This window comes from Geotrypetes seraphini, chromosome 8, assembly GCF_902459505.1.
Source record: "Geotrypetes seraphini chromosome 8, aGeoSer1.1, whole genome shotgun sequence".
Lineage (NCBI taxonomy): Eukaryota > Metazoa > Chordata > Amphibia > Gymnophiona > Dermophiidae > Geotrypetes > Geotrypetes seraphini.
In genome coordinates this window covers 53,449,395-53,475,199 of record NC_047091.1, presented here as the reverse complement: position 1 = coordinate 53,475,199, position 25,805 = coordinate 53,449,395, and the positions used below count along the sequence as shown (strand labels likewise).

General features: G+C 44.5%; 1 protein-coding gene across 1 annotated transcript in view; it reads right to left on the bottom strand.

The window, feature by feature from the left end:
• Positions 1-25,805, bottom strand: part of SIPA1L3 (signal induced proliferation associated 1 like 3) — a 485,058-nt gene that overhangs the window by 16,439 nt on the left and 442,814 nt on the right. The window contains 6 exon segments of the mRNA XM_033954455.1: positions 6,223-6,355; positions 8,035-8,169; positions 9,417-9,612; positions 10,406-10,562; positions 23,228-23,449; positions 24,625-25,019. Coding sequence (XP_033810346.1) covers positions 6,223-6,355; positions 8,035-8,169; positions 9,417-9,612; positions 10,406-10,562; positions 23,228-23,449; positions 24,625-25,019 — 1,238 coding nt within the window.

The window sequence follows — 25,805 nt, the reverse complement described above, 5'->3', positions numbered from 1 at the left end:
AGTTTCAAGGGTAAAGGGTCACGATATACCTTTCTGTTGTATGACCAAAGGTTACATGCAGGTACTTCTGCTTCAACAGCCTCAATACCAGTTTAGTGGACTGGGCTTCCTGAGCACAAGATGAATTTGAAGCCTTTCCCTTCCTGACATGATGGCCCTGAATGACATCCTTGCACAGATTCAAGAAATTATAACTGAGTGGTATTGGTAGTCAGTATACAATAAAAATCAATACTCCACTCGTATGGAACGATCTATATTCTGTCACTCATTCTTATATTCTTCTTAAACCTGTTGATTAATCATGTGATGAATTATTTTTAAAGCATTTTTTTTTAAAGCACACCGTTTATGTAGGAAAAGGCCTCAGAGTTAAGGAGTACTACGCTTATAGTCTCATCGACATTCACTGTCAGTGTAGATATAGTCCGAATATATACTCCATACTACAATCATTGGCCAGAAACCTGCTTAATGCATTTTTACTATTAGTCTTTAAATTATAACTCTTTAACTATTTTTAAGCTATTTTATCTTTTTTTCTTAATTGTAACTTGTGATTAATATATTCAACACCGGAGCTCTGAATAAGTTTCAAGTTTATTAGGTTTTTATATACCGCCTATCAAGGTTATCTAAGCGGTTTTACAATCAGGTACTCAAGCATTTTCCTTATCTGTCCCAGAGGGCTTACAATCTATCTAATGTACCTGGGGCTATGGAAGTGTGACTTGCCCAGGGTTACAAGGAGCAGCGTGGGGTTTGAACCCACAACCCCAGGGTGCTGAGGCTGTAGCTCCAACCAATGCGCCACAGACCACTTCATAGTTTGAAAAACTAGCAGAGGTTTACTTATCTTTAGTGTTTGTAGTTCAGTTTTCAATCATAGATTTCATTTACTGTGTGCCACCACAAACTAGCGGAACCAGGACCGGCTCCAGTTCCAGCTCCGAGAGTAGGGAACAGCTCCGGTCCTGGTTCCGGTGGTTTGTGGTGGCACACAGTAAATGAAATCTACGACTGAAAATTGAACTACAAACACTAAAAATAAGTAAACCTCTGCTAGTTTTTCAAACTGTGAAGTGGTCTGTGTTCAGAGCTCCAGTGTGGAATATATTAATCACAAGTTACAATTAAGAAAAATAAATAAAAAAGATAAAATAGGTTAAAAATAGTTAAAGAGTTATAATTTAAAGACTAATAGTAAAAATGCATTAAGCAGGTTTCTGGCCAATGATTGTAGTATGGAGTATATATTCGGACTATATCTACGCTGACAGTGAATGTCGATGAGACTATAAGCGTAGTACTCCTTAACTCTGAGGCCTTTTCCTACATAAACGGTGTGCTTTAAAAAAATGCTTAAAAAATATTCAACCCATGATTAATCAACTGGTTTAAGAAGAATATAAGAATGAGTGACAGAATGTAGATCGTTCCATACGAGTGGAGTATTGATTTTTATTGTATCCTTGCACAGATGCCACACTCGAAATTACGGTGTGAGACCAAGATTTATAAAAAGTCACATGGAGATCTAGGGAAAACATCTGACCTGACCTTTGTCATTTTCAAAAAAAGGAAAAAAAAAAACCCTCCCACTGGAGTACAATTCTGGGGTTCAAAAAGGGACTGGATGACTTCCTGGAAGCGAAGGGGATAACAGGGTACAGATAGAGGTTTACCGTACAGGACATTGAGCGAATAGGGTATGGATATTTCAGGTTAGGTAGGGAACACTTTCAGGTCATGGACCTGGGGGGCCGCCGCGGGAGCGGACTGCCGGGCACGATGGACCCCTGGTCTGACCCGGCAGAGGCAACGCTTATGTTCTTATGTGTCAAAATTAAAAAGTGATGTAACTGGCCAGAAATGGCTCCTCGCTGGTTAAATCACTTGTGTAGGGCTAAATACACAAAGTATACCACTGGCCATTAAACTCAAAGCCAGCTATTTTATGGGTGGTCCAGGGGCAGAGCAGGCATGTAACCGCTGAAGTCTAGCAGTCAAATTTGTCTGTACAGAAGTCAGCAGTGGTGTACTAACGGTGGGGTGGGAGAGCGGCATGCCCCAGGTGAGGGAGCTCAGGGATGGTGGAGCAATCACAGGCTTGCGGTCTGCCAGCCTCTGCCCCCTCTGATGTTAACTTCCTGTTCCAGGGCGGGGGATCAGCAGAGCTAACAGCCGAGCACAGGAAGCCCACAACCTCATGACTGATCAACGCACTCTCCTACTGTTCCTACTGCCTGAAGGAAGAGGGTGCTCATGCCCAGCCAGGTATGCTACTGGAAGTCAGTCATATCTTTATGTGGTATCGCTTTTACAGCTAATCACATTTACACCTCTCCATATTGGCCTCACATAATTAGTTGGAAAAGGTTTATTGATATACTAGTGTTTAAGCCCGTTTCATTAATGGATGCTAGTAAAGCTTCATTCCCTCACATGTCCCCTATTTTCAGCCCCAGCTCCAGCTCCAAACCCATTTTTACCCCCCATAGCCCCTTTCTCCCATATTTTCCCTTTCAGCCCCAACCCCCTTTTCTCACCAGCATTTCCCTCCCCACCCCACTTCCCTGTGCAGTAGCAGCAGCAGCATACCCTCCCCCTCCATTTACCTGTGCAGCAGCAGCATTTCCCTCCCCCACCCCACTTCCCTGTGCAGCAGCACCTCTTCCGTGCTCCCCCCTGTCCCTCTTCCCTGCTCCCCCGGTCCAGCAGCACCCATTACCTGCTCCCCCAGGTCCTGATCCCCCTGTCCCTCTTCCCTGCTCCCCTGGTCCAGCATGGTCGTTTGCAGCCTGGTGAGGATTGCGGCTGGCTTTTGCGAACCTCGCAGGCCGCTCTGCATCTCGATAGCACGCGCCCTCGGACATGATTGCGTACGTCAGAGGAAACGTGCTACCGAGGTGCTGTGCGGCCTGCGAAGTTTGCTACAGCCGGCCGCGATCCTCACCAGGCTCCTTTGAAGGCAGCGGTTGGTGAGTGAGGGCGGGAGGGGGGAAACTCCGGAGTGTTCCCTGCCGCCGTGTTCTATAATAGAATTTGGCCAGGGAACAGAAAACACGGCGGCAGGGATCACGAAACCCTAAGTGTGCATGCGCGCTTAGGGTTTTATTATTATTGATTTCTTGTTTGGGGAGGGAGCTGTACTGAATAGCAATTCATCGAGCCGTTGAATCAGTGTGACAAAAATTTTTCATTTGCTTCTAAGACGAATGATCAGTGTGCTGTCTTTTTAGATATTTCCATCACTTATGTTCAATCATTTTTATTGAGTCTAATAAAGTATGGACATGGTAAACACTTTCAGACAACGAAAAGCTCATTTTTATAATAAGAAGCCAATACTGCAATGAACAATCCAAAATCCCCCCACCCCGATCCTTTCCATCACTTATTATCAGGGTTGTCTTTTTTTTTAGATATGATCTTTGCTGTGTTATGGGCATTTTTAACAAAATTTGTTTGGTGACCTTTAACCTGTGTAGATCAGCTATAGTATTGCAATTTGTGAATTTAGGTTCTAAGCGGGGTATGAGTTTTTCAATAAATATTTAACTGCTATCATGTTTGGTTTCTTCAATTACACTGAATGTGCTCTTGTTAAGACTTATGCTGAAAGTACTGTTTAATTTATCCATTTTTTTCCAATCATGTTTGTGCGATGCTTTATTAATGAATCATGCTGCTTTGTGTTTTAGATTTGCTCAAGTATTGTTTTTTTAATGTTCCCATTTGTGTAAGTGATGTTTATTATTGACACAAAACAGTATTTATTAATCTTTTTAATATTGGTTAGATATGAGTATTATTTAATTTTACTTGTTTTCAACTGTTATAATGGAATTGTTTTAGCCCCTGATGCAACCTAACTTTAGACAAAATATGGCCACATCGGGCAAATCTTAATTGCCTATTCTTTAATAAAACAATCTGGTTTTCACATTGCTTGGTATGATATGTCTGGTCTGTTCCTTGTCTGTACGGCTATTTATTTATTTCCATCACTTATTATCAGGGTCGTATTTTATAACTCTGTGTGAAACCCAAAGATCGAAAATTCATTGCCTCGCTATTCAAATCTTCATCCTAGGAAACTGAGGGATAATATTCCAGTTGGGCAGCTCTTGAGATTGCTGAGGATTTGTACAAGATTTCAAGACTCGGGCACCCAAACTGGCTTAGCAATTTTATGACAAAAGATATTCTAGGGTAATGGATTGTGTTTGCAACCACCTTTGAAAGGATTTCTGTAGCAATGAACAACTGGGATATACTTGAACTGGTTTGCAGCCCTAGATTATAAGAGAAGTTAGATTTTCCTGGTGTTTTTTTCTGCCTTTTTTTGTCAAGGTGAGCAATGCTTGAAATGGTGATTGCTCTTTGTATTTATTTACACTGTGGGCACAATTTTTTCTGAGCATATTTATTACTTCAGACACAGAGGTACAACTGTGGGCGTTGCTGTGTGCTTACTGCTGGCCTGCTCAGTGAAGCTGAACTTCTTCCTAGAAAGTCTGAAGGAGAATGCCCAGTTCAGGTCATCAGGAAGACTCTATCAACAGGTGAATTGTTTATACTCAGAGAAACCTATTATGGTGGTAAAGTTCCCCTTCCTTGCTTCTCTTAGACAAGCCTTTGTACTGCCAAGCTGCTAGAGAGAACTTCTGTCGATATGGGATTTCTGACTGGCAGCATACACACTGGGGCAGTGATCGTCAATGGTGTGTCTCATTAAGCTGTCAAAGATAGAACTGCTTTGGTCAAGAGAATAGGGTTTCTATAAAAGGTTTTATAGAAAGCCTTTGGACTGAGCTTCAAATCTACATCACTGGGCATAAGACAAATGACCTTCCAGTAAATTAAACAAAAAGGTTTTCACAATAAATGATTATCTCCTAATGAGGTCAGTTTCTAAAATAAATGGAATTTTAGAAAAAGCTACCACTGACTACTTGGAAAGGTATCTCTCTTTTAATATATTTTCCAAGGTGCCTAACATTTGGATGTTCTCAAAAAGGAGTTTAGAGTGAATAACGGCTTCACTTATGCATAGAAGAGCACCAAGAAGTGAGGCAGGTTTTGGGTAGGTGTAGGGGGGTCGTCTACAATTCAATTGCTCCTTGGCCCTGGATGTTCTTCCCCCTACTACATGCTACTGTGCTCTCTCAGGGTTCTGTAGCCTAAATGTATGACCCTACATTTTTTAGAATTAAAAATGCAAATGCAGGGTCATATACTTGGGCAAATAGAAACACAAAGAGTGAAGTCTCGGTGATGTTTCAATCGTGGTGGTCAAAAGTGCTAAATGTCTAAAGTGCTAAATGTCTGTTACAAGGTCTTTATTCTTGTAAATCAAGCTTTTATTGATATGACCAGACACAGGCCATGTTTCAGCTACGCAGAAGCCTTCCTCAGGGGTCGTATGGTCAACAAACCAAAATCTGTTGGGTCATTGGGAGATTATGTAAACATAGCTGATAAGGATGTAACACCCAATTTTTGTGCAATAGGATTTCTACAATGCTAGAGTAACTGAATGCTGTCATAGATGAATAGCAAATACTTGGGCTACAGAACCCTGAGGCGGTAGTATCATTTGGGGTGGGGTGGGGGGTGGAACGACAGTATTTCTATGCTCGAAAGAAAAGCAGGATTTCTGAGGGGGTGACAGTTTCTGATAATCTTAAGGTGGTCCACAGCCAGAAGGATGCTTGGGTACATAAAGAGAGGAATGGCCAACAGGAAAGTAAGCTTCTGTACGAGTCTTGCGAGGCTCCATTTAGAGTACCGTGTACAATTCTGGAGACCACACCTTCAAAAAGATATAAACAGGATGGAATTGGTGCAAAGAGTCACTACTAAAATGGTCAGTGATCTCCATTATAAAGCATATAGTGACAGACAAACCTCAATAGGTATACTTTGGGGAAAAAAAGAGAGCAAGAAATATGATTGAGACTCAAATAATTCTATGGCTTTCATGCATAGGACACAGGTCTCTTTTTTCATGGAAAGGGTGTTGGATGCATGAAACAACCTCCCACTGGAGGTGATGGAGACAAGGACTATCTGAATTCAAGAAAGCGTGGGACAGACACATAGGATCTTTTAGAGGGAGGAGGAGATGGTGGATGATTTGGATGGGCAGAATGGACAGGTCACATGGCTTTTATCTGTTGTCATTTTCTGTGTTTGCATTCATATCATATTCCTTACCTTATTGTGGGTGTGGTGCGTGGTGTTGGTTGCCTCTCGAGGCTCAGGTGTGCATGAACAGGGCTCTGGACGGGGCGTCCATCTGGGCTCAAGATTGGGTCATTCAGAGAGAAGAGAGAAACAGCTCGTTGAACTGGGAGATATTAAAAACAAAACAAAACACACACACACACCTATTAAGACAGAACAATCTCATCAAGACAGTGTGTACAATTAACAAGAGCTACTGAAAGGGCACATGTTAAGCACAATCCTCTTGCCCTGCATCCGTTTATTAAGCTGCAAATTTTGAAATTCTTTAATCATAACACTAATATGAATTGCATTGGTACTGAACTGACTTGTAAGGCATCATGGGCAATTATTGTTTCTTCTACTTATGCTAGGGGTTTGCAGATGAGAGAGAAAGTTAATTCTTCATTCTACAGTATAAACTGAACCTCATCACATCAGATCCCCTCTCAGCAAAGTTATGACTGAAGGTTTCAGGGTGATTACTGAAATGGCTGGAACATTTTCAACAGACTCATCCCTTATCACTATACTGGATACTAAAATCCATGCAGCTGGAATTCTATTAAGAGAGTCGAGTACTGAAAATTGAATGCCAAGGAGCACAATACCCTGGGACTGATAACACAGCTAACTGCTTGAAGCACAAGCCTGAAAACTCCTGGAGATTCAGGTTTTAATCCCACTTCGGGTCCCCTTGAATGACCTTCAGCAATTTAACTTCAAAGGGGATTGAGGGGTACAGATAGAAGCAGAGGTAGGGTATATAAATGGTCAGGAACCACTTCACAGGTCATAGACCTGATGGGCCGCCGCGGGAGCGGACCGCTGGGCGCAATGGACCTCTGGTCTGACCCAGTGGAGGCAACTTCTTAAGTTCTTAAAGGTGGGAGGAGGATTTGATATACCGCCTTTCTGCGGTACAATCAGACGCAGGAGCAATCTAATGAAATATTTCTTTACGGAAAGAGTAGTAGATGCATCAAATGGCCTCCCGGTGGAGATGAGAACTGTGTCTGAACTGAAGTATGGGACAAACACAAAGCATCTCTAAGGGAGAGGAAAGGTCTGTAGTTAGTGTTCAGAAGGGCAGACTTAACAGGTCACATAGTCTTAACCCGATGCCATTTTTTGTGCTCTAACCTTGAGGGGAAGATTTTGTGTAGTGCAGAATACAATGCTAAACTGAGGTGTTAGAAATAAATAACCAAACAAGAATAAACCAAATATGTTATAAATCAGTGTTGCTCTTTTAATGTCACTATTACTAAATTTTCTATTAACTAGAGAATAGAGGTCTGTCTTTTTGAAAGTCTGCATACATCAATGTGTGCCAGTGCAGTGGAGGGCCACTATTATTAAAATTCAATCTAATCGGCAAAATAAAGATAGCTATTTATTGAAAAGAACTAGGAAATGAGGAAATTTTACTACTAATCATTAAATTGTAATGATACTTGATGTTTGATAAGTTGATGTCTAAGACAGCTGCATAATACAGTCATGTGAAACCCGATTCAAAATGACGGGTGTCACATGAAACTCAGACTTAAAATGTGCTCCAACTTTTAATTTATAAAGAAGGGTCTGGTAGTTTCCCCCTGCACCTTTAAGTTTTCCAGTTCATTGGAGCCAGACTCAGACTACAGCACTATGAATCTGATTCAGCTTACTTAGTAACTGTACCAGACAAGCCTGTGGATGAGTGACACGCTGCAGTTCCCTCTAGGAACATCACACCTCCACTTTTGAGCCAGCCCGGTCCATGATGCCACTGAAGGAAGACATAACACCCATTACCTTCATAAGCTTTAGCAGCGCTGACAAGGCTCGACCATTCCACTGTGTCTGGAAGCGGCATCATTCCAGGATCAATGCGGCGGCTCGTTTTGTCGCGTATTTCTGTCAGCGAGAGCTCCGAAGCAGAAATGTTGGCTAAAGACAACAAACAGAGAAGTTACACAGTGATGAAGCAGTACTCTTCAGTCACAGGAACAGATCACAATTTAGTGCATGTGAAGCCCATCACAGGCTCGCTTTGTGTTAGAGGTCTGCACGGGAATGGGGATCGTGGGAATCCCATGGGACTCCCACGGGGACCCCCCCTCTGGCCCACGGGACTCCCACGGGGATGGAAGGCTTTGGAAGCAGGGTTCATCCATATAATATAATGGACACGTCAGCCTTAGTAAAAGAGGGGGTTTATAAGTTAATTACCTGAACAGAAAACAAAAAAAGGGTTCCACCAAAGAGATTCCACAAGGAAAACAGCAGCGCAAACACAAAAGAAACTGTGGAATTGATGATCCTGTCAGAAGTAATTGCTGCTTTTTATGGGGACAGGAGGGGATGGAGGTAATTCCTTGCGGGGATGGGTGGGGAAGGAGAGGATCCTGACGGGATGGAGAGGATCCTGGTGGGGACGGAGAGGATCCTGGTGGGGACGGAGAGGATCCTGGTGGGGATGGGTGGGGAAGGAGAGGATCCTGGCGGGGACGGGTGGGATTTCTGTCCCTGCGCAACTCTCTACTTTGTGTATGATGTGGTCTGGATCAGCCACCTTCAAGGAAAGGCCACATCCAGTTTGGCTCCTCATTAACAAAGCTGTCCCTGTGATCTTCAAGTCTGTGAATGCCAGAAGTGTGAGAGAATGCAGACCAGTTGGATTATAGCCAATTGACTGCTTTCTGGGTTACAGAAAGCAGCCCTAACGCTGAGTCAAATGTACTTTCTCCTACTTCTTAAGCACTAGAAATACTGATCTTTTCCTTCAGTAGTATTGAGAAGGTATATGTTTGACTCTATAAACCACAAAAAGGTAGATACGAGGAATATGAAAAGCAAAAACAGTTTCCACAATTAATGGAAAAAAAATTAACTTCCAAACCCCAACATTTGCTAAAAGGCAAAATGGGGAAAGACTCTTTAGTGTAGCAAGGACAAACATTTTCCTCATTTTCCTTACTTTATACGACACTGATTCCCAAGCAGAATAAAATGGCTCATCCAAACTTTATGTCTAAGATTGCCACCAAAACATTAATATCTCAGCACTTGGGTGGTTAAAATAAAAAGCTAAAATAGACAGGAAAGTCTGAGGAATCTTCTTCAGCTGTGCAGGAATTCTGCTCCCCCGCCCCCTCCCGAGATAGCTTCTCAGGACACGTCATACATGTACTTACACTTTTTCTCAGGCATACTCCCACTTCCCTGCTGCTGCCGGCGCACAGGCAGGGTACTGGATGGATAAGCACTTGTGAACAGAACGTCGCTGGTCAGTGATTGTTCATAGCAATTCTCATTGGCATAGCAGGCGTCTCTCCGACCACTGCATAGGCTCTCATCAGACAATGTCCTCTGCAAAGTTTTCTGTGGTGACTGTAGTTAGAAGAAATAAAAAAGCCCTGAAGTTCTTTTATTGAAATAATTTTAAAAAGTACCCTACAATGCAGACTAGATGGGCCATTTGGCTTTTATCTGCCGTCATGTTTCTAATGCATGTTTTCAGCAACTGTTCTGGAATTCTTTGCAGATTGTGATACAGAGAAGCAAGAGTAGCATGTACAATTCATCAAAAGGAAGAAAAATAACAAAATCCTTGTACTCTACCTAATCCCCCCCCCCCGTCCTTTTATGACGCTACGTAAGGGTTTAAATTTAAAAAAAAAAAACCAACCCAACAAATTGCTGGCCGGCAATAAAAAACCCTAACACGGTTTCATAAGGGGGGGAGGGATTTATCTGTCATACCATATATTTCTAGAAACCATACAAATCTTTTCTTCAGGTATCTTCACAGCTCATTTCTATATGATATATAACTCAAATACATCACACCTCATCCTTTGGTATTTTGTAGGCAGCTTATCAAAACATTAAAGTACAAAAATTCCCCAAACTAAAAGTATCGGTCAGGCCAGCTATTGGTGATCCCCTGTATTCATGATTTGCAGGTTACAGGACACACAAATGGCCCTGGCACATTGTGGAAAAACTGTCTCCAGACGATGACTGGAAAAGTGGCTCCGACAATGCAGCTTCTCTGTATTTTCAGGATTTCCAGCAGTCTATGACTTGAACATTTTCTGTACCTACTGTAGACAGAGCTAAACTGTGACACTGTATGAAAACATGAACATGAAAGAAATAGATGTGTCCCCTTGAAATCTACCTTAGAGCCACCCCCATGCTCTGAAGTTGAATTGTCCATAATAATCAGCTTCTTCAGGTCGTCCTCAATGGTAGATTTGTAGTTCTTGCGGGGAGATCGCAGATCTCGAAGAGAAGCTCGCAGCCTGGGCTGCCCAAACACGTTCATATCGACTTGTCTAGAAGAGTTTTAGGAAAGCATTAGAACCAAGGGGAGCGTGGAGAAAGGGATGTCAAGTAAATGCTGGCCCAGATCCTGTGACATCACTCTATTTTTACATAATATGAATTTGACCAGAGAGGAGGAACACAGAAGCAAAGGATTCCAGCTGCTTGATTTACACCTCACAGGTCACAGTACTGATTACTGTCATAAGCAATAGCTGCTCTTTTCGATCCAACTTGTGCTGTACAATTTTTCTATAGCTACAAAATTATTTGAGAACCAGGTCTGTAGAAAATGGTCTGTGAAGGATTAATTTAACATGTTTTAGATTAAAAAACTCATGCTTAAATAGTTATGGAAGAGGTTCACACTGTACTCTCTCTCTAATCAATGTCTGAACATGACAATTATACCACTATCTGCAGTCAGATTTGGGGGGTGGGGGATGGGATAGTGGCTAATTATTGGGGCTGTAACCACTTGATAGCAAAGGTGAGACATTATCTAAACATATTAACATAGGTGATGGCAGGAAGAGACCAGAACCCATGCAATGTGACCAGTTTTCCCTATCTTCAGTTCCAATACAACATCCCATGAAAACATTATACCCTGAATCACTCCATACTCAAGACGTGTTCTGTCACCTGGGTTCTCTACTCTCCTAGAAAAGATCCAATAAACACCCCCCAAGTCACCTACCACCAAAACTATACCAACTGTTGTCCAAACATCTAGCCTCCTAGATTTAGCTGGCTTTGTTGGACAGTAATCAACTGTAACCCTGTTTATTGGGGTACTTTATCCCACAGCCTGCACTATCATTTGGCACCGCTCTCTTTACTTGCCCTATCTTTTAGTCTAATGTCTCTCAAACCTTTTTAGCTCCAGCACACTAAATGGAGCAAATGTTTTTCTCGGCACATCATACAGTGGTACCTTGTAATCCGAACGCTCCAGAACTCAAACGATTTGGAATCCGAACTTTTTTTTTCTTCATTTTTGCCCCGGAATCCGAACGCTGCTTTGGAATCCGAACTGCAAGCAGTGCTCAGCCCAAAGCTTCCCCTCTGACGCAGCTTCCTGTTTCTGCCTGGGAGGGAAGCTTTGGGCTGAACACCATTTGCGGCTGCCGTTGCCGATCTTGCTGTCTTGCCGCTGGGGATCCCAATCTTGCTGCCTCTGCTGCTGGGGGTCCTGATCTTGCTACCTCTGCCAGGTAGGCCCTATCTTGCAGAGTTTGTGGGACCAAGGAACGGATTAATCCAGTTTCTATTCTTTTCAGTGGGAAAACTTGTCTTGAAACTCGAATGGGGTTCTGGAACGGATTAAGTTTGGATTTCAAGGTACCACTGTAATTGAAATTATAAAATTGCAAAACCAACAACAAAAAAAATTAAATTTGAGAGTTATTTAAAGTTCTTTAAGCTATTTATGGGTAATTGTAACAACGGTGAAATTATATTAGATAGAACAGAATTGCTAATCAATGCGATGGAGGTCCTTGTTTTTGAGTGCAAACGTGGCTCGACAGTAGAGAAGCAGACAAGCATTTCATCATCCACAATCTGCAGTCGTTCTCTTTTTTTTCGATGTAATTTTTGTGAGCTCTGAAAAATCCAAGTTTGTAAAGATAAGAAGATTCAAATGATAACAAAGCCTCGATTGCTTTGTGGCTCAAAAAAACTAAAATTAGTTGTCGTTAGTTTTCAAAGACTAATCATGTCACAGAATGATGCTTGTCTGGGCAGTTTTATCCTTACGCACACAGACGCTCAAAATATTGACAGACTTTTGTCTACGCGAAGCACACGTCATATTCTAGGGCAGTGTTTTTCCAACCTTTTTACACCTATGGACCGGCAGAAATAAAATAATTATTCTGTGGACCGGCATCGGTCCATGGACCGGCAGTTGAAGAACACTGGGCTAAGTCGTGGGCCAGATCCCGCCCATCTCTACCCAATCTCCACCCCAGACCCCGCCCCCCCATAATAGTACTAATTGCACCTTGCACGTCCCATGCCTAATCTGGAAGCCTTCCCTCTGATGTTGCAATGACAGAGAGAAGGCTTCCGGTTCAGATGCAGGATGCCCGTAGGAGCTACTGCCTGTGGCTTTGTGCACTGAATTAGTTAGGAAGAGGGAGCTGGCTCGAAGATAATGCCGCATCGATCGCACCGTGGACCGGCGGTTGAAGAACACTGTTTTGGGCCTGATGCACGTGCTGGCCCTGTGGACCAGCAGGAAATTTCTGTGGACCGGCACTGGTCCAGGGACCGGTGGTTGAAGAACACTGTTCTAGGATATACTTATGAAGGGAATTTTAAAAAATAAAGTTAAATTCTAGAATCTTCCTGGAACACCCAGAATCGCTTTAAGGCACCCCACTGTGCCCTGGCACACAGTTTAAGAGACACTGTTTTATCCTAATCACCCCTTGCCCCAGCTGTACTATATTATTACTACAACTTTCTCAACCATCAGAGAATAGCAGAAGAGGGGTATCAGGCTCGTCTAATTTATCCCACATCACATACCCCTCATTAGGAATCCTTTATTTGGCGGTTTCCTGAATTTCTTATACTTTTTTTTTTTTGTTTCAAACATCTCCAATGAGTGGTCCACAAGCCTTTCTATATATCTGTGGCAAACACGGGTGATTAACACAGAATTAACAGCACACAAAACTAATTTTCTTGAGTACGCATTCTACATATCTACTACCCTTTCCATGCAGAACTCCATTTCCCAGTGAGCTCCTAAGCCTACTTCCTTGGAGAACCATTCCCCTCTACAGCATCCTTTCTTCTGCAAAAGGTTTGCTTCTTGTTCCCAATCTATACATCTGACATATTTTACTTTCTCTATCCCCTTTGATTAATGAGGCGCATCACTCTGCTTGTTTCAAGCCATTTTTGTTTTTCTGCTCAAAGACACATACATTGTTTTTAGCTCATATTTTTATCTTTGTACCCTACATCAAATAGACCCCTGAGGAAGGAGGTCTCGCCGAAACACGGACCGTGTAGGGTTCGGCAGGACAATCGTTCGTGTATTACAAATTCAGACTTTATTTGTATTTTTATTATGAAGAGCAAATAATAAATCATCTTCCAGAACATCCACAGTCTTTTGTTTTTATCTAATGCGGCATACAGGGCAGTGTCAACAAAGGCATTAGCTTTGAAAACCATACTTACTTTTTCTGTGCAATTCCTTTCTAGTACTGTCTTTTGCCAATTTTTTTTTGTTTCATAATTGTAATCATGAAATGTGTTGAGCGCTTGGTCAAAATAACCAGGTAAACTCAATAGCTCCATTACAGTCAACTTCTTATGAACTTGGCGCCTGAACCAATCAGAATCTTAGGTCCTACCCAGTGCATTCCAGGATGCACTGAGAAGGGGCCTTATACCTAAGGCTACTCCTATGGGAGGGGCATTAGGTACCTTGGCCAATCTGAGTCTTAGGAGCCCTCCCAGTGCATCCCAGGATGCACCAGGAAGGGGAAGGCATGCTATTTTGAAGAGGCAGGCCTGTTGGCAGGAGGGAGTGAGCATCCCTCCTGCTGCATTTTCATCTAAAAGGTACAGGGTCATGGGAGCGGGGTGTCGGGGGTTCGCGAAGGGGGGCCCGGTGACAGGAGGGAGTGGGCATCCCTCCTACCAGATTTTCATCTAAAAGGTATGGGATTGTGAGGGGGATGTCAGGAGTTCTGGGTGGGATGCTGGGGGTTCATGGGGTGCCCCAGCAGCAGGGAGTGAGCATCCCTCTTGCCAATCTTCCATTTAAAAGGTGTGGGGGAGGATGGAGGTTTGGGGGGGGGGCTCTAGGTGGCCAAGGAAGGAGGGAGTGTGCTTCCTTTCTGCTGATTTTTTTTATTTTTTAAAGTTTAGGGGGTGTGGGCTGGTGTGTGTGTGTGTGGAGGGGGGGGGGGATGGAGGGGAAGGGTGGGTGTGGGTCCCAGCATAACTTAAAAACATTTTTTTAATGGGAACAGATATTGTGCGTGTATAACAGACACAACATCTATGCCCATTAAAAAAAAATAAAAAGCTGCTGTTCAGCACTTTTTTATTGCTACAGGCACCGCCAGACTTTTAGGAGATTTTGTAGCGTTAAAAACTGGTGCTTCATTTTGTGCATCATGTGAGCATCGATTGGAATGTTTATTTTAATATTGACGAGCTTGTTGCAATGTATTTACATACGATTATCAGAGGCTGCGATTGAAAGATTAGGTTTCTACTTTCGATAATCTTCTTTTTGTTAGTCCCTGTAGGATTCCATAAACTAGAGTGGTCAATCCCAACATGCAATCCAGGAGTTGCAGAAATCCAACACTTTTCTGAGCATGTGCTCCACCCCCTTAGCCTGAGAGCTAGTAAATACATCCAGTTAAGTACAAATCCATGAGAAGATCCCCAGCAACACAAAAGTCTTGAACTGGTCTGCTCTGTAAAACATGAAACGAGTAATAAACAGGCACAAAGGCATTCCAGCAAAACATTGAGGAACAATGTAGAACTAACCTGTGTGTGCAAGAGCACCCATGTAAGACAGCCTTCCGGTAAACAATCACAGAAGTGGAAGTGCCCACAGGATCTGTCAACTGGCTAGAAAGTGTTCAAGACAGAAAGAAGCAGACTATTCCAAATCACTGAGTGTACACAGAGAGGCGTGTTGTATGGAATCCTATAGGGTTTAACACAGGCCTGCACAACTTCGGCCCTCATCAGGCCAGGTTTTCAGGATTTCCCCAATGAATATGCATGAGATCTATTTGCATGCACTGCTTTCAATGCATATTCATTGGGGAAATCCCAAAAACCCGACTGGATTTGGCCCTCAAGGACCAGCGTTGTGCAGGCCTGGTCTAACAGAAAGAAGATTATCGAAGGTAAAAACCTGATCTTTCATTCTGTTATGTCCCTTTCAGAATCCATACACTAGGTGACGTACCAAAGCAATGGCAGCATCTAGGGAGGGACAGAAGAGTCTGTCCTCAAAATCAAAGGTCCCAAAAGCGGCATCAAACTGAGCCGCCACATCCACTCAAAAAAACTGAGTAAAGGTATGAAGAGGGGAGCAGGTAGCTGCCCTACAAATTTCATTGAGATGAAACGTGAGAGATCCTGCCCACGACGTAACACTCAAGTGTGCCTTTAGAGAAACCGGCAGCTGCTCGTTGCGTACGATGCAAGTTGCGGAAATAGCCTTTCAAATCCATCGAGTGGTTGAATGTCGGCTGACCATGGCGAGGCACAGCAGACCGGACAAAAAGGTGATCAAGACAGCCTGAAATCATTAGTCCTCCCCAATTAATGGAGCAAGACTCCCCTGACATCCAACATACGCAAGAGCCTGTCCGTAATATGGAGAAAGGGCTCCCTGCACAAACGAGCCTGATGCGCCAATACACGCTGTGCCGAGACAATGGCGACTAGAAAGACAGCCTCGATTGCTAGATCCAGAAGATCAGCATCTTTCAATGGCTCGAAGGCCTTGAAGAATGATGTTAAGATTTCAAGAAGGGAAAAGATGACGCAAGGGAGGTCGCAAACGAAGTGTCCCTCTCAAACCTGAAGGATGATTTTAATCGCTCTTCACAATAAAAATACAAATAAAAGTCTGAATTAGTAATACACGTATGGTTGTCCTGACGGACCCTACACGGTCCGTGTTTCAGCGAGACCGCCTTCCTCAGGGGTCCGGATGATGTAGGGTACAAAGATAAAAATATGAACAAAACAATGTACGTGTCTTTGAGCATAAAACCTGAAAATGGCTTGAAACAAGCAGAGTGGCACGTAAAATCGCAAAAGATATAAAGCCAAAATGTTTATAGTTTTCATTTTACTTACCTTTGGTGTTGCTTTTCTTGCCAAAAGACCGTGAACTTCAGACCATTGCTTCATGAAGAGGCTATTTTTTGTAAAGCAATGGTCTGAAGTTCACGGTCTTTTGGCAAGAAAAGCAATACCAAAGATAAGTAAAAAGAAAACTACAAACATATTTTGGCTTTATATCTTTTGCTTGCATTAGTCTGCCGATTCTGTGCTCTAAACTGAACCCAGATGCTTTTACATAAATATAAAGCTGTTAAAGTTTGGCTAAATTCCTCAGAATCAATTGATAGTACAAATAAAATAACTTTAGTGTGAGTGAGGGTGGGTTATTGCCAATGAGGTGAGCAGGAGAAGTGGCTGGTTTCCACAAAGTAAAGTTCCACAAAGTAAAGTTCTCTCATTTTGCAGATTTATTCTTTACCCCTGCGCCGTTGGCTCAGTTCTTTAGTCCCTCTCATAAACCTGGTCACATCTGGATGAGCAGAAAGCGAACTAGTACCTACTCGTGCTCTAAGGCATGAAAAGCCTGCAACCAGAACTTTAAGGGAAGCCACCGTTAAACCGTTCTCTAGGCCTGCCTGAAGAAAAGCTAGGACCACTGAAATGGGAGCCCTCTCAGGTTCCACCTGGTCTTTAGTATACCATTGCTGGAAAGCCTTCTAGTCTTTGGCATAAGCAGCCATAGTAGAGGATTTTTTCGAGTGCAAAAGAGTCAAAATAACTACATCTGAGTAAATACGCTGCATCAAGGCTGAGCACTCAAGAGCCATATCGTAAGACCAAAGCGCCGTAGGTTCTCTATGGGCAACGGCCCCCAAGAAGGTAGCGATGAAGAGGGAGCTGAAGAGTCTCATCCCGCTGAAGATGGACAAGATCCACCTACCACAGGCGACGAGGCCAATCCGGAGTCACTAGAATCACAAGACTGGAATGTGTCGCTATCCAGAGGATCACCCAACTGACCAGAGGCCACAGAGAGAACAGGCACAAGAGCTCGGGAGCCAGCCAGATCTAAACCAAGGCATCCAGCCCTAGGCTTCCACGCTGTGTTCATCAACTGAAAAAGTGCCTGGCTTTTGAGTTCTCTGCTGAAGCTACCAAGTGCATCTGGGGCTGACCTCAGCGCTGTACGATCAGATGGAATGCCTTTCGCAAGGGGAATCATTTTCCTGGGTCCAGGACCTGTTGGCTGAGGAAGTCTGCCTAAACAGTAATGACTCTGGCCACATGGGGCTGCCAAGAAAACCAGAAGATATACTTCCACCCATCGGAACAGCATGCGAGCCTCCTGGCCCAAGGCAGCGCCTCTTGTACCCCCTTGATGATTTACGTATGCCACCGCTGTGGAAGTCAGAGAATACTCAAACCGCTTTCCCTTCCAGAAGAGTTTGAAGAGTAAGTAGCGCTAGCCGAATTGCATGAAGCTCCAGATGATAGATCGATCGATCAATGTTTCGGCCAAGGAGTCCACTGTCCCTGAATGGAGTGGTCCCCGCAGTGAACACTCCAACCCAGCAGTAGGCTGGCATCCATCATAAGAGACATCCACTTGAAATTCCAAAGAAGAGAGAGCCATCCCCGAAAACCACCAGCTTAAGCTGCTGCAATCTGGCACCTTCCAGAGGAGTGGCATCTGAAGGGGATGATGCAGCAGAGACCCCTGAGAGAGAAGGGATTCCTGTAAAGGGTGCAGGTGCGCTCTGATCCAGGGGACCACCTCCAAAGCTGCCATTGACCCCAGAACCTGCAGATAATGCCAGGCAGTGGGAGCCGGATGGACTGGGAGATCTCTGATTTGTTGTTGAAGTTTCTGTCTGAGCACCTCAGGAAGAAACACATGACCTTGTCTGGTGTCGCAGAGAAGACCCAGATACTCCAGGGACTGGGAGGTTGAACAACGGCTTGTACTGAAGTTGCCATTGCCTGCAGCAGAGAACCACCACCTCCACCGCACTTTCGCACTCCTGGTGAGACAGATCCCAGAGCAACCAGTTGTCCAAGAAAGGATGGATCTAGATCCCTGCCAGCAGAGAAAAGCCACCACAACTGCCATCATCTTGGTGAAAGAGCGGGGCGCAATTGCGAGGCCAAAAAGCAGAGCTGCAAACTGGAAATGCTGTTGCAGAATAGAAAAACCTATGATGGTCTGAGTAGATCGGAATATGGAGGCTAGCTAGCCTCTGTGAGATCCAAGGACACCAAAAATTCTCCTGGAGAGACCTCAGCTATCACTATGTGCTCTTTTTCCATGTGTTAATGAGGAATCCACAAGAAGCGATTGACCGACTGTAGGTCCAGAATGGGTCTCCAATCCTTTCTGTGGACGTTGTCGATTCAAGTTCTGGAACGGGTTCCATCGCTCCAATGTCTAAGAGATGTTGCAGAGTATCGCAGACCCTGGACTCCTTCTCCGTCCAACCTGCTGGAGTCCAGAAACAAATCTTGAGGAAAGCAAAAAAGGTCTAACTTATGTCCCTCCTGAATGATGGCCAGCATCCATGGATCTGATGAAAGTCAAGACCACTCCTGATAAAACTGAGAAGTCGGCTCTGATATGAAAAAGCCCCCCCCCACCTGACCCCTGGTGGCATCGAGGCTGTTGAGGTGCAGCTGCTGCACGGGAATCTGAGGCCTGAGGACGCCTGGAATTGGAACTGTTGTAATGGGGGCGTAGCCCTGGGAATAACTCTGGGAGGAAGAACCTGCAGATCCCTGACGACACCTGCAGGAGGAATAAAAGCACTATGATCTGCTCCCAACGTCCGGCAAAACTTGTTCACAGGGGGAGACTTAGGGCGGCACTAGGCAACACTGATGAGATCATCTAGATCTTCACCAAAAAAGAAGCTGGTCCTTGAAAGAAAGACTGCTCATAGAGGCAACGTCCCCAGCCCAAAGACGAATCCAAAGAGTCCGGCGCGCAGACATTGCATAAGCAGAGACTTTACTTAGAATTCAAATGAGATCATAAAGGGTGTCCGCCACATAATCCACACCATCCATCACCAGTGGAGGGCAGGCATGCACCTCCACAGATGATGCACTGCGGAGTCAGGTATGACAGGCTCACGTCATAAAACAAACGGCCACCACCGCTTTGATACCTATAGATGCCACTACAAAAGGCTTTTCAACACCCCCCCTCACACACACACAATATCCACCCTGCGATCCTGAGAAATCTTAAGCATCACTCCCTCATCACTAGGGAGGGCTGTGCACCTGATAGCGGAATCTACCTTAGGCTTTACAAAAACCTGCTGAAAATCAAGAGCCAGGGGATAAAGCTTAGATATAGTATTAAAAGGTCAGAAAGAGCTGTCTGGGGTATCACATTGTTCTGTAACCAGACCAAGGAGCTGGAGATGGGATAGAAAAAGGCACCTGAGAACGGTCCCTGGCCAAGGCCTGAGAAGTGGAAGGTGGAGAATCCAAATTGAGCTCTTTCAGAACAGCAGCAATAAAAAAGGTGCACATAACCTCACTTAAAAGGTTTGCAGATAGAAGGATCAGCCCCCAAATCCAGACTCCCAGGGCGGCCAAGGTGACTATTCCTGGTGAGAATAGCAGCCCTATCCTATATAAAAGCAGTGTCAGGAGACAGAAGAGGCATAATATCTGAATGGCAACCACTGCAATCGAGGTCTGCCACAGTCGGACGAGAGGACTCCCGAACAGGAAGCTCTGCTACCAGCACAACAGGCTGAGAAAGACCAGACGTGCCCGCCAGCTGCGTCAAACGAGTGGGGACTGAAGAATACGCTTTACAGAGAAGCCGAATAAAATCAAGAGAAAAGTCACACCCAGCAACCATGGTAGGGCTCTGTTGAGGCACACATGTCGTGCCATAAAAGTCCCCAATCTAAGAATGCAGGCATTTTGCACCAGACTCCAGAACTCTCTGGGTGAGAATTTTTTCCAAGTCATGGACCCAGGCCGGCTCCCCAGTCTTAGAGTACCCAGAGGAAGTGAAGTCCAAAGTTTCCGTCCCCTCCTCCAGCGCACTAGGGCACGCGTTACATAGTCACTGATCTGGTGCCAATCCAGCCAAATAAATACACACATCCAGCAGATTAGGTGCTGGAGAATCCATCCCAAGCTATTTTTAAACAAATTGGAGGGTATTGAGGCAGAAATAAAACTTTGAAAAAAGATCATTTAAAATCTAAGATGACTGCTGCCAGCGAATTTGCACCAAAAACAGCAAAAATAAACAAAACCCCAAAATAAAAATAGCAATTGAGGTCTAGGGAAGTGGGGTACCTGATCCCTACCCAAAGAAACTATGAAAAATGACTTTTAAATTGTTCAGTCACCCCCAAAGTTCCCATAAGAGGTAATGGAGGTGTACCCACAGTTCTGCAGTGCCTTGCCTGTTGACATTTTTAACAGCAGCTGAATGGAGAGAAAAGATTTTCTGCCTCAGAAACTTCTCCAAATGATCAGAGATGAAGATCTCCAGACTGCCAGTCGGCTGGCCACTGACTTTGACCTCCGCCCCCACGGATCCTTGCCATGCAGTCGGGGGCGGGAAGAAAGTCAGCTTGCACCTTGAAACGTGGGTGGGTTTCCTTCCAGACACATATAGCTTGCACTCTGAAACCCATGACAAGGTCAGCGGGCCAGCAAACTCCCAGGGGAATAGACCCCGAGTTTAAGAAGGGTGGCACACAGCAGCTGGCTCCACAGATCCATAGAAGTTTTTCTGTAAAGCAGCAGTCTGGCACCACGGGACTGCGTCCTTTCCTCTAATAGGAGACCACCGGAAAGGGATCTGAAGGCACTGAAGCCACCGAGAAAGCGAACTTTAAGCGAAAACCCCCCAAGAAAAAGCAGAGCAACTACAAAAGACTTCTGCACATATTGCTTGCAGAAATTGTAACTGGATATGTTTGCTAGCTTTCAGGCTAAGGGGGCTGGAGCATGACCTCAGAAAAGAGTTGGATTTCTGCAACTCCCAGATTGTGGGTTGAGACTGAACACCCTAGCATATAGAACCCGGAAGGAACGTAACAGAATTGCCATTTTGGGCATTGATAGATGCAATATTTCATCGCTAAGTTGATTAAAACTGGTTTAGCGATGATTGTTAAATTTATGGTGAGTTTTGTGCATGTTTCAGGCCTAGCTACACTAAGAGGATCGGTAAGACCGTGTGGGTCTGCACTGATCTGATTTTTTGGCCGATTCAGAAAGAGCTATTGATGTACTAAAAAGTTTGCCTGCAAATGATTCATGTGGATGTTTGCCATAATCCCCGACTCTCCAATCACTGTAAGAGCGGCTCACACATGCGCAAAGCTGGCAGAGGATGCCCGAACAGCTGAGAGGCAGGGGAAAGCCTCCTGCCACTCAGCTGTTCGGGGCAGGAAACCTTTCTATTTTCTCTCTTTGTTACAAGGAGGGGGGGAACTAAGCCAATCAGAGCCTTAGAATCCTCTTCCTTGTATCCTGGGATACAGAGAGAGGAGCTTAAGGTCGTGATTGGCTCAGACACCTAAGGACCCTCCCAAGGGAATGTTCAGCCAATTTGGGCTGGCGAGCCTATGAGCAGGGTAGACTGAGCTTCCCTCCTGCTCTCTGAAGAGGTAAGGGGAGTGGGGGGTGTTGGGGGCCTCCAGTGAGGAGGCCAGGAAGGGGGAAGTTAGGAAAGGCGCCTGATGCAGGAGTGGACCTTCGGTTTTGCGCCACCCCGGGGGGGGGGGGGGGAAGGTCGCAATGACAGGAGGGAGTGGGCATCCCTTCTGCCATTTTTTCTCATGTGGGGGAGGTGGGGCTGGCATGGCAGGAGGGAGTGGGCATCCTTCCTGCCATTTTTGTCTCACAGGGGGAAGGGCAATGGTAGGAGGGAACAGCCATCCCTTCCTGCTGATTTTCACTAGCGCGGGGGTGGGGGGATTTCCGTTGCTGCGTTTGTTGGGGAGGGCTGTCATTGGAAAGGGAGGCGGGGCTTTTTTTTAAAAATGGGGCAGATATTGTACGTGTAACACTCACAGCATCTGTGCCCATTAAAAAAAAAAGTTTCCTGCCCTGAACAGCTGAGTGGCAGGAGGCTTTCCCCTGCCTCTCAGCTGTTTGGGCATCCTAAACCAGCTCTGCGAATGTGTGAGAGTCGTGCTTACAATTATCCATCGGATCAGAGAGCCAGGGATTATGACAAACTTCCATGTGAGAATCATTTGCATGCAAACTTTTTAGTACATCAATATCTCTTTCTGAATTGGCCAAAAAAATCAGATCAGTGCAGACCCACAGTCTTACCAATACTCTTAGTGTATTTAGACCTAAGAATCTAAGGTCCATTTCACAAAATCTTCCCTCCCAGTGCATCTTGCTCTTACTGTGAAAGAAAGTAGGAAGAAAAGGGTAAATGTTTTATCCTGCTTCAATAGCTAATGGATATCGCCAAGGTTTGTATCTTGGAGATGATAACAGCATGAATAGAAGACACAGGGATTTTGGAGGAAATGGTAAAATAACCTGAGCAAACTTGGCCAAACTTGGAAAAGCAGGGATGAAAGTAAAATCTAGTATGTTCAGGCCAGGAGTTCGAAATACAGGACTAGATAATTCCATAATGAGAAATGGACATCAAAATAGACCAAGAATTTCAGAACAAAACTTAGGAGAATGTAGATCGAGTTCTTGTGGCTGCATATTCCAACACCTCAACACAGCTTTGAAAAGGGAAGCCTCTCAATTTCTACAAATGAGTTTCTGATGTTAAAAGCAGTCACCAAGAAAGCTCTGCTTCAGCTGGTTATCTGAAGGTTTCCCTATCAGCCAATGAAAACATTGTATTGTGTGCTAGCTAAGGGAGTCTTACTTCTTGGGGTCTGTAAAGGTCACAGGTCTTGCATGAGCGTCGTCAGACTTCTTCCAACCTGTCGGATGCTGGTTTCTCACAGGCTTTTTGGAATAGAAGGATTTGGGGACAGAGGAGGAGAGCTGGAAGGAGCTGGACTGAGACATGCGAGTGGGCCTAGGATTTTCAGACACTGGAGTTTTGTACGCCTGAGGCAGGTAAGCAGGTCTCAAACTAAGATTACTAAAACAGAAAAATTTTATAGAAAAAAAGAAAGACTTGGTCACAATAAAATACAAACATCTGCATTTTGCTTATTCTTCTCTCTCCTTATATCAGAGTGGTTTTGCCCTAGCAGGTAACAAAACAGTTACTGAACCAGCACACATGAATTATTCTGATGGACACATTTTAAGAAGTACTCATGGAAATAGACTGATCTTATGCAGTGGATCCACTCACTGCCAGTACTGTGAAGTGAAAGTAAGTGGAGATATGGTGGGAAACCTGAAGGGTGTCATGGAATTCACTGACCGGATCTGACTCTCTGTCTTCAAGTATAAAGAACTTTATCTTGAGTGCTCAAGACGTGACATAACTTCAAACAACAGGGGTCAAAATTTTTGAATTTAAAATTCTCACAAATGACAAATGTATTCATCATTGTCTCTGTACCATTCAGTTATCTACAAGTCTTTATTCTAGAAGCACAAAAGCTGTTCAGAACAAGTTTACAGCTAGTGGATGCTGAATGGTTGCTTGTCATTATCTAAGTCATACAACAATGGGTCTGGCCGAGCTATTTTTTTTTTTCCAAGAAGAAATGACTTCAGCAATTAGTGGCTAGCCTTACACTATCACAACATTTGCTTTTGTGACCCAGTGAATGTGCTACCATTTCACTAGTCTCAACATACCTCTTTTTTTTTTTTTTTTTTAAATCTTGAAGTGCAAACTTTAAATATATCAAACCAAGCACGTCTCTCTATGAATTAGTCTCAAAAGGAGTCTACCCATTTCACCCTCTGGCTTCTTCAGGGCACAAAGCCATTTTTAATGTGTGCTCATTCAATAAGTGCTCAAAATGGCACTTCTATGCAAATACCTGATCCAAAATTTTGGGTGTTCACTGAAGTGCTATTTTGAGTACACTTCCAAGCTGTTGTAAAAGGAGATTTTTTTTTTGACTGAAGAAAGAAATAGGAGTCTAAATGGCAGCATATTCATCGAGTCACAAAAGCAAATGTTTTGACAATGCAAGGTCTATTCCTTCTGAAAAAAAAACCAAGCTTAGCTAGATTCATTGATGTATGCTTTGGTTGATGCAACCATTGGAGTTACTTTAGGTATTTTCATTCCTACATGGTATGAGTATTGTTATTTAAGAAACTACCACATTTTTACCCTTGATTCATTACCTTCCTTGCTTACACATGTCACCTCCACTGCTGCTAGGGGTGTTAGTTGTTGGGGTATGCATTTTGGGCCTGTATGCTTTGTTAATGATGGAAGCAGCTTGCTTTCGCTTCTCCAACTGGTACGGTGTTTTGTCCGCTAGCCATCCACTACTTTCATGTTGGCCAGGATAGCTGGCTTTGTCTCTGGATCGGCTGGGCTTGTGGGCCATGCAGTTAGGGCTGGAGGTGTAGAGGGAACTGTCAATTCCACTGTCGCTGGAGCCTCCTTTGGACGCAGGGGCCTGCTCGCTCTCGGTGAGCTCTGGTGTATCAAACCATCGCTCATCGCTGTGACTGCTGGAGGCGTTGCTCGAAAGTGTGTTGCTGCTGGAATGGCTTGAGTACTGGGTTTCACCCTGAAAAACACACAAGCAGAGTTTCACATGGGAACTTCAAAGCACATGCTGTCTCCCTAGGATGAAGCATCATACATACCATGTTTCCCTGAAAATAAGCCTTAGCATGATTTTTGGGGTAGGTCTTAATATAAGCCCTACCCCCCAAAATAAGCCTTAGTCTCCAGCAGCAGCGCTTTCCCCCGCCGACCCTTCCATCTCTCCCTCCCATGCGAACCCCGACCGCGAGCCGAAATACCTGGAAACAAACGGCAGTGTCGGCAGCATCACAAGCTGCCCTTCCCATGCTCGGCCGTTCTGTGCCACATTGCTGATGACATCATCAGTGATGCGGCAGAGGAAAGCCCGAACGTGAGAAAGGCAGGCCACGATCCAGCCTGTGCTGTCAACACTGCCGTTTGTTTTCAGATATTTTGACTTGCAGATGGAGTTTGCATGGGAGGGAAAGATGAAAGGGTCAGCAGGGGTGTGCGGTGGCAGCGGGGGGGGGGGGGGGGATGGGAGGGATAGAAAGATGCTGCACAGGGGGATGGGAGAGATAGAAGCTTCAAGGATTCTGCCACACAAGGGATGAGAGGGATGGATAGAAGTTGAAGGGTTCTGCAGCACAAGGGGAGGGATAGAAGCTGCAAGGGTTCTGCTGCACAGGGAGATGGGAGGGAGAGTGGGATAGAAAGATACTGCAGAAGGGATGGGTGAGAGGGGAGGAAAGATGCTGCACATGTGGGGGAGAGAAGGGAAATAGGAAGAATTGGGGTGGAGGAGAGGAAGGGAGAGATGAACATT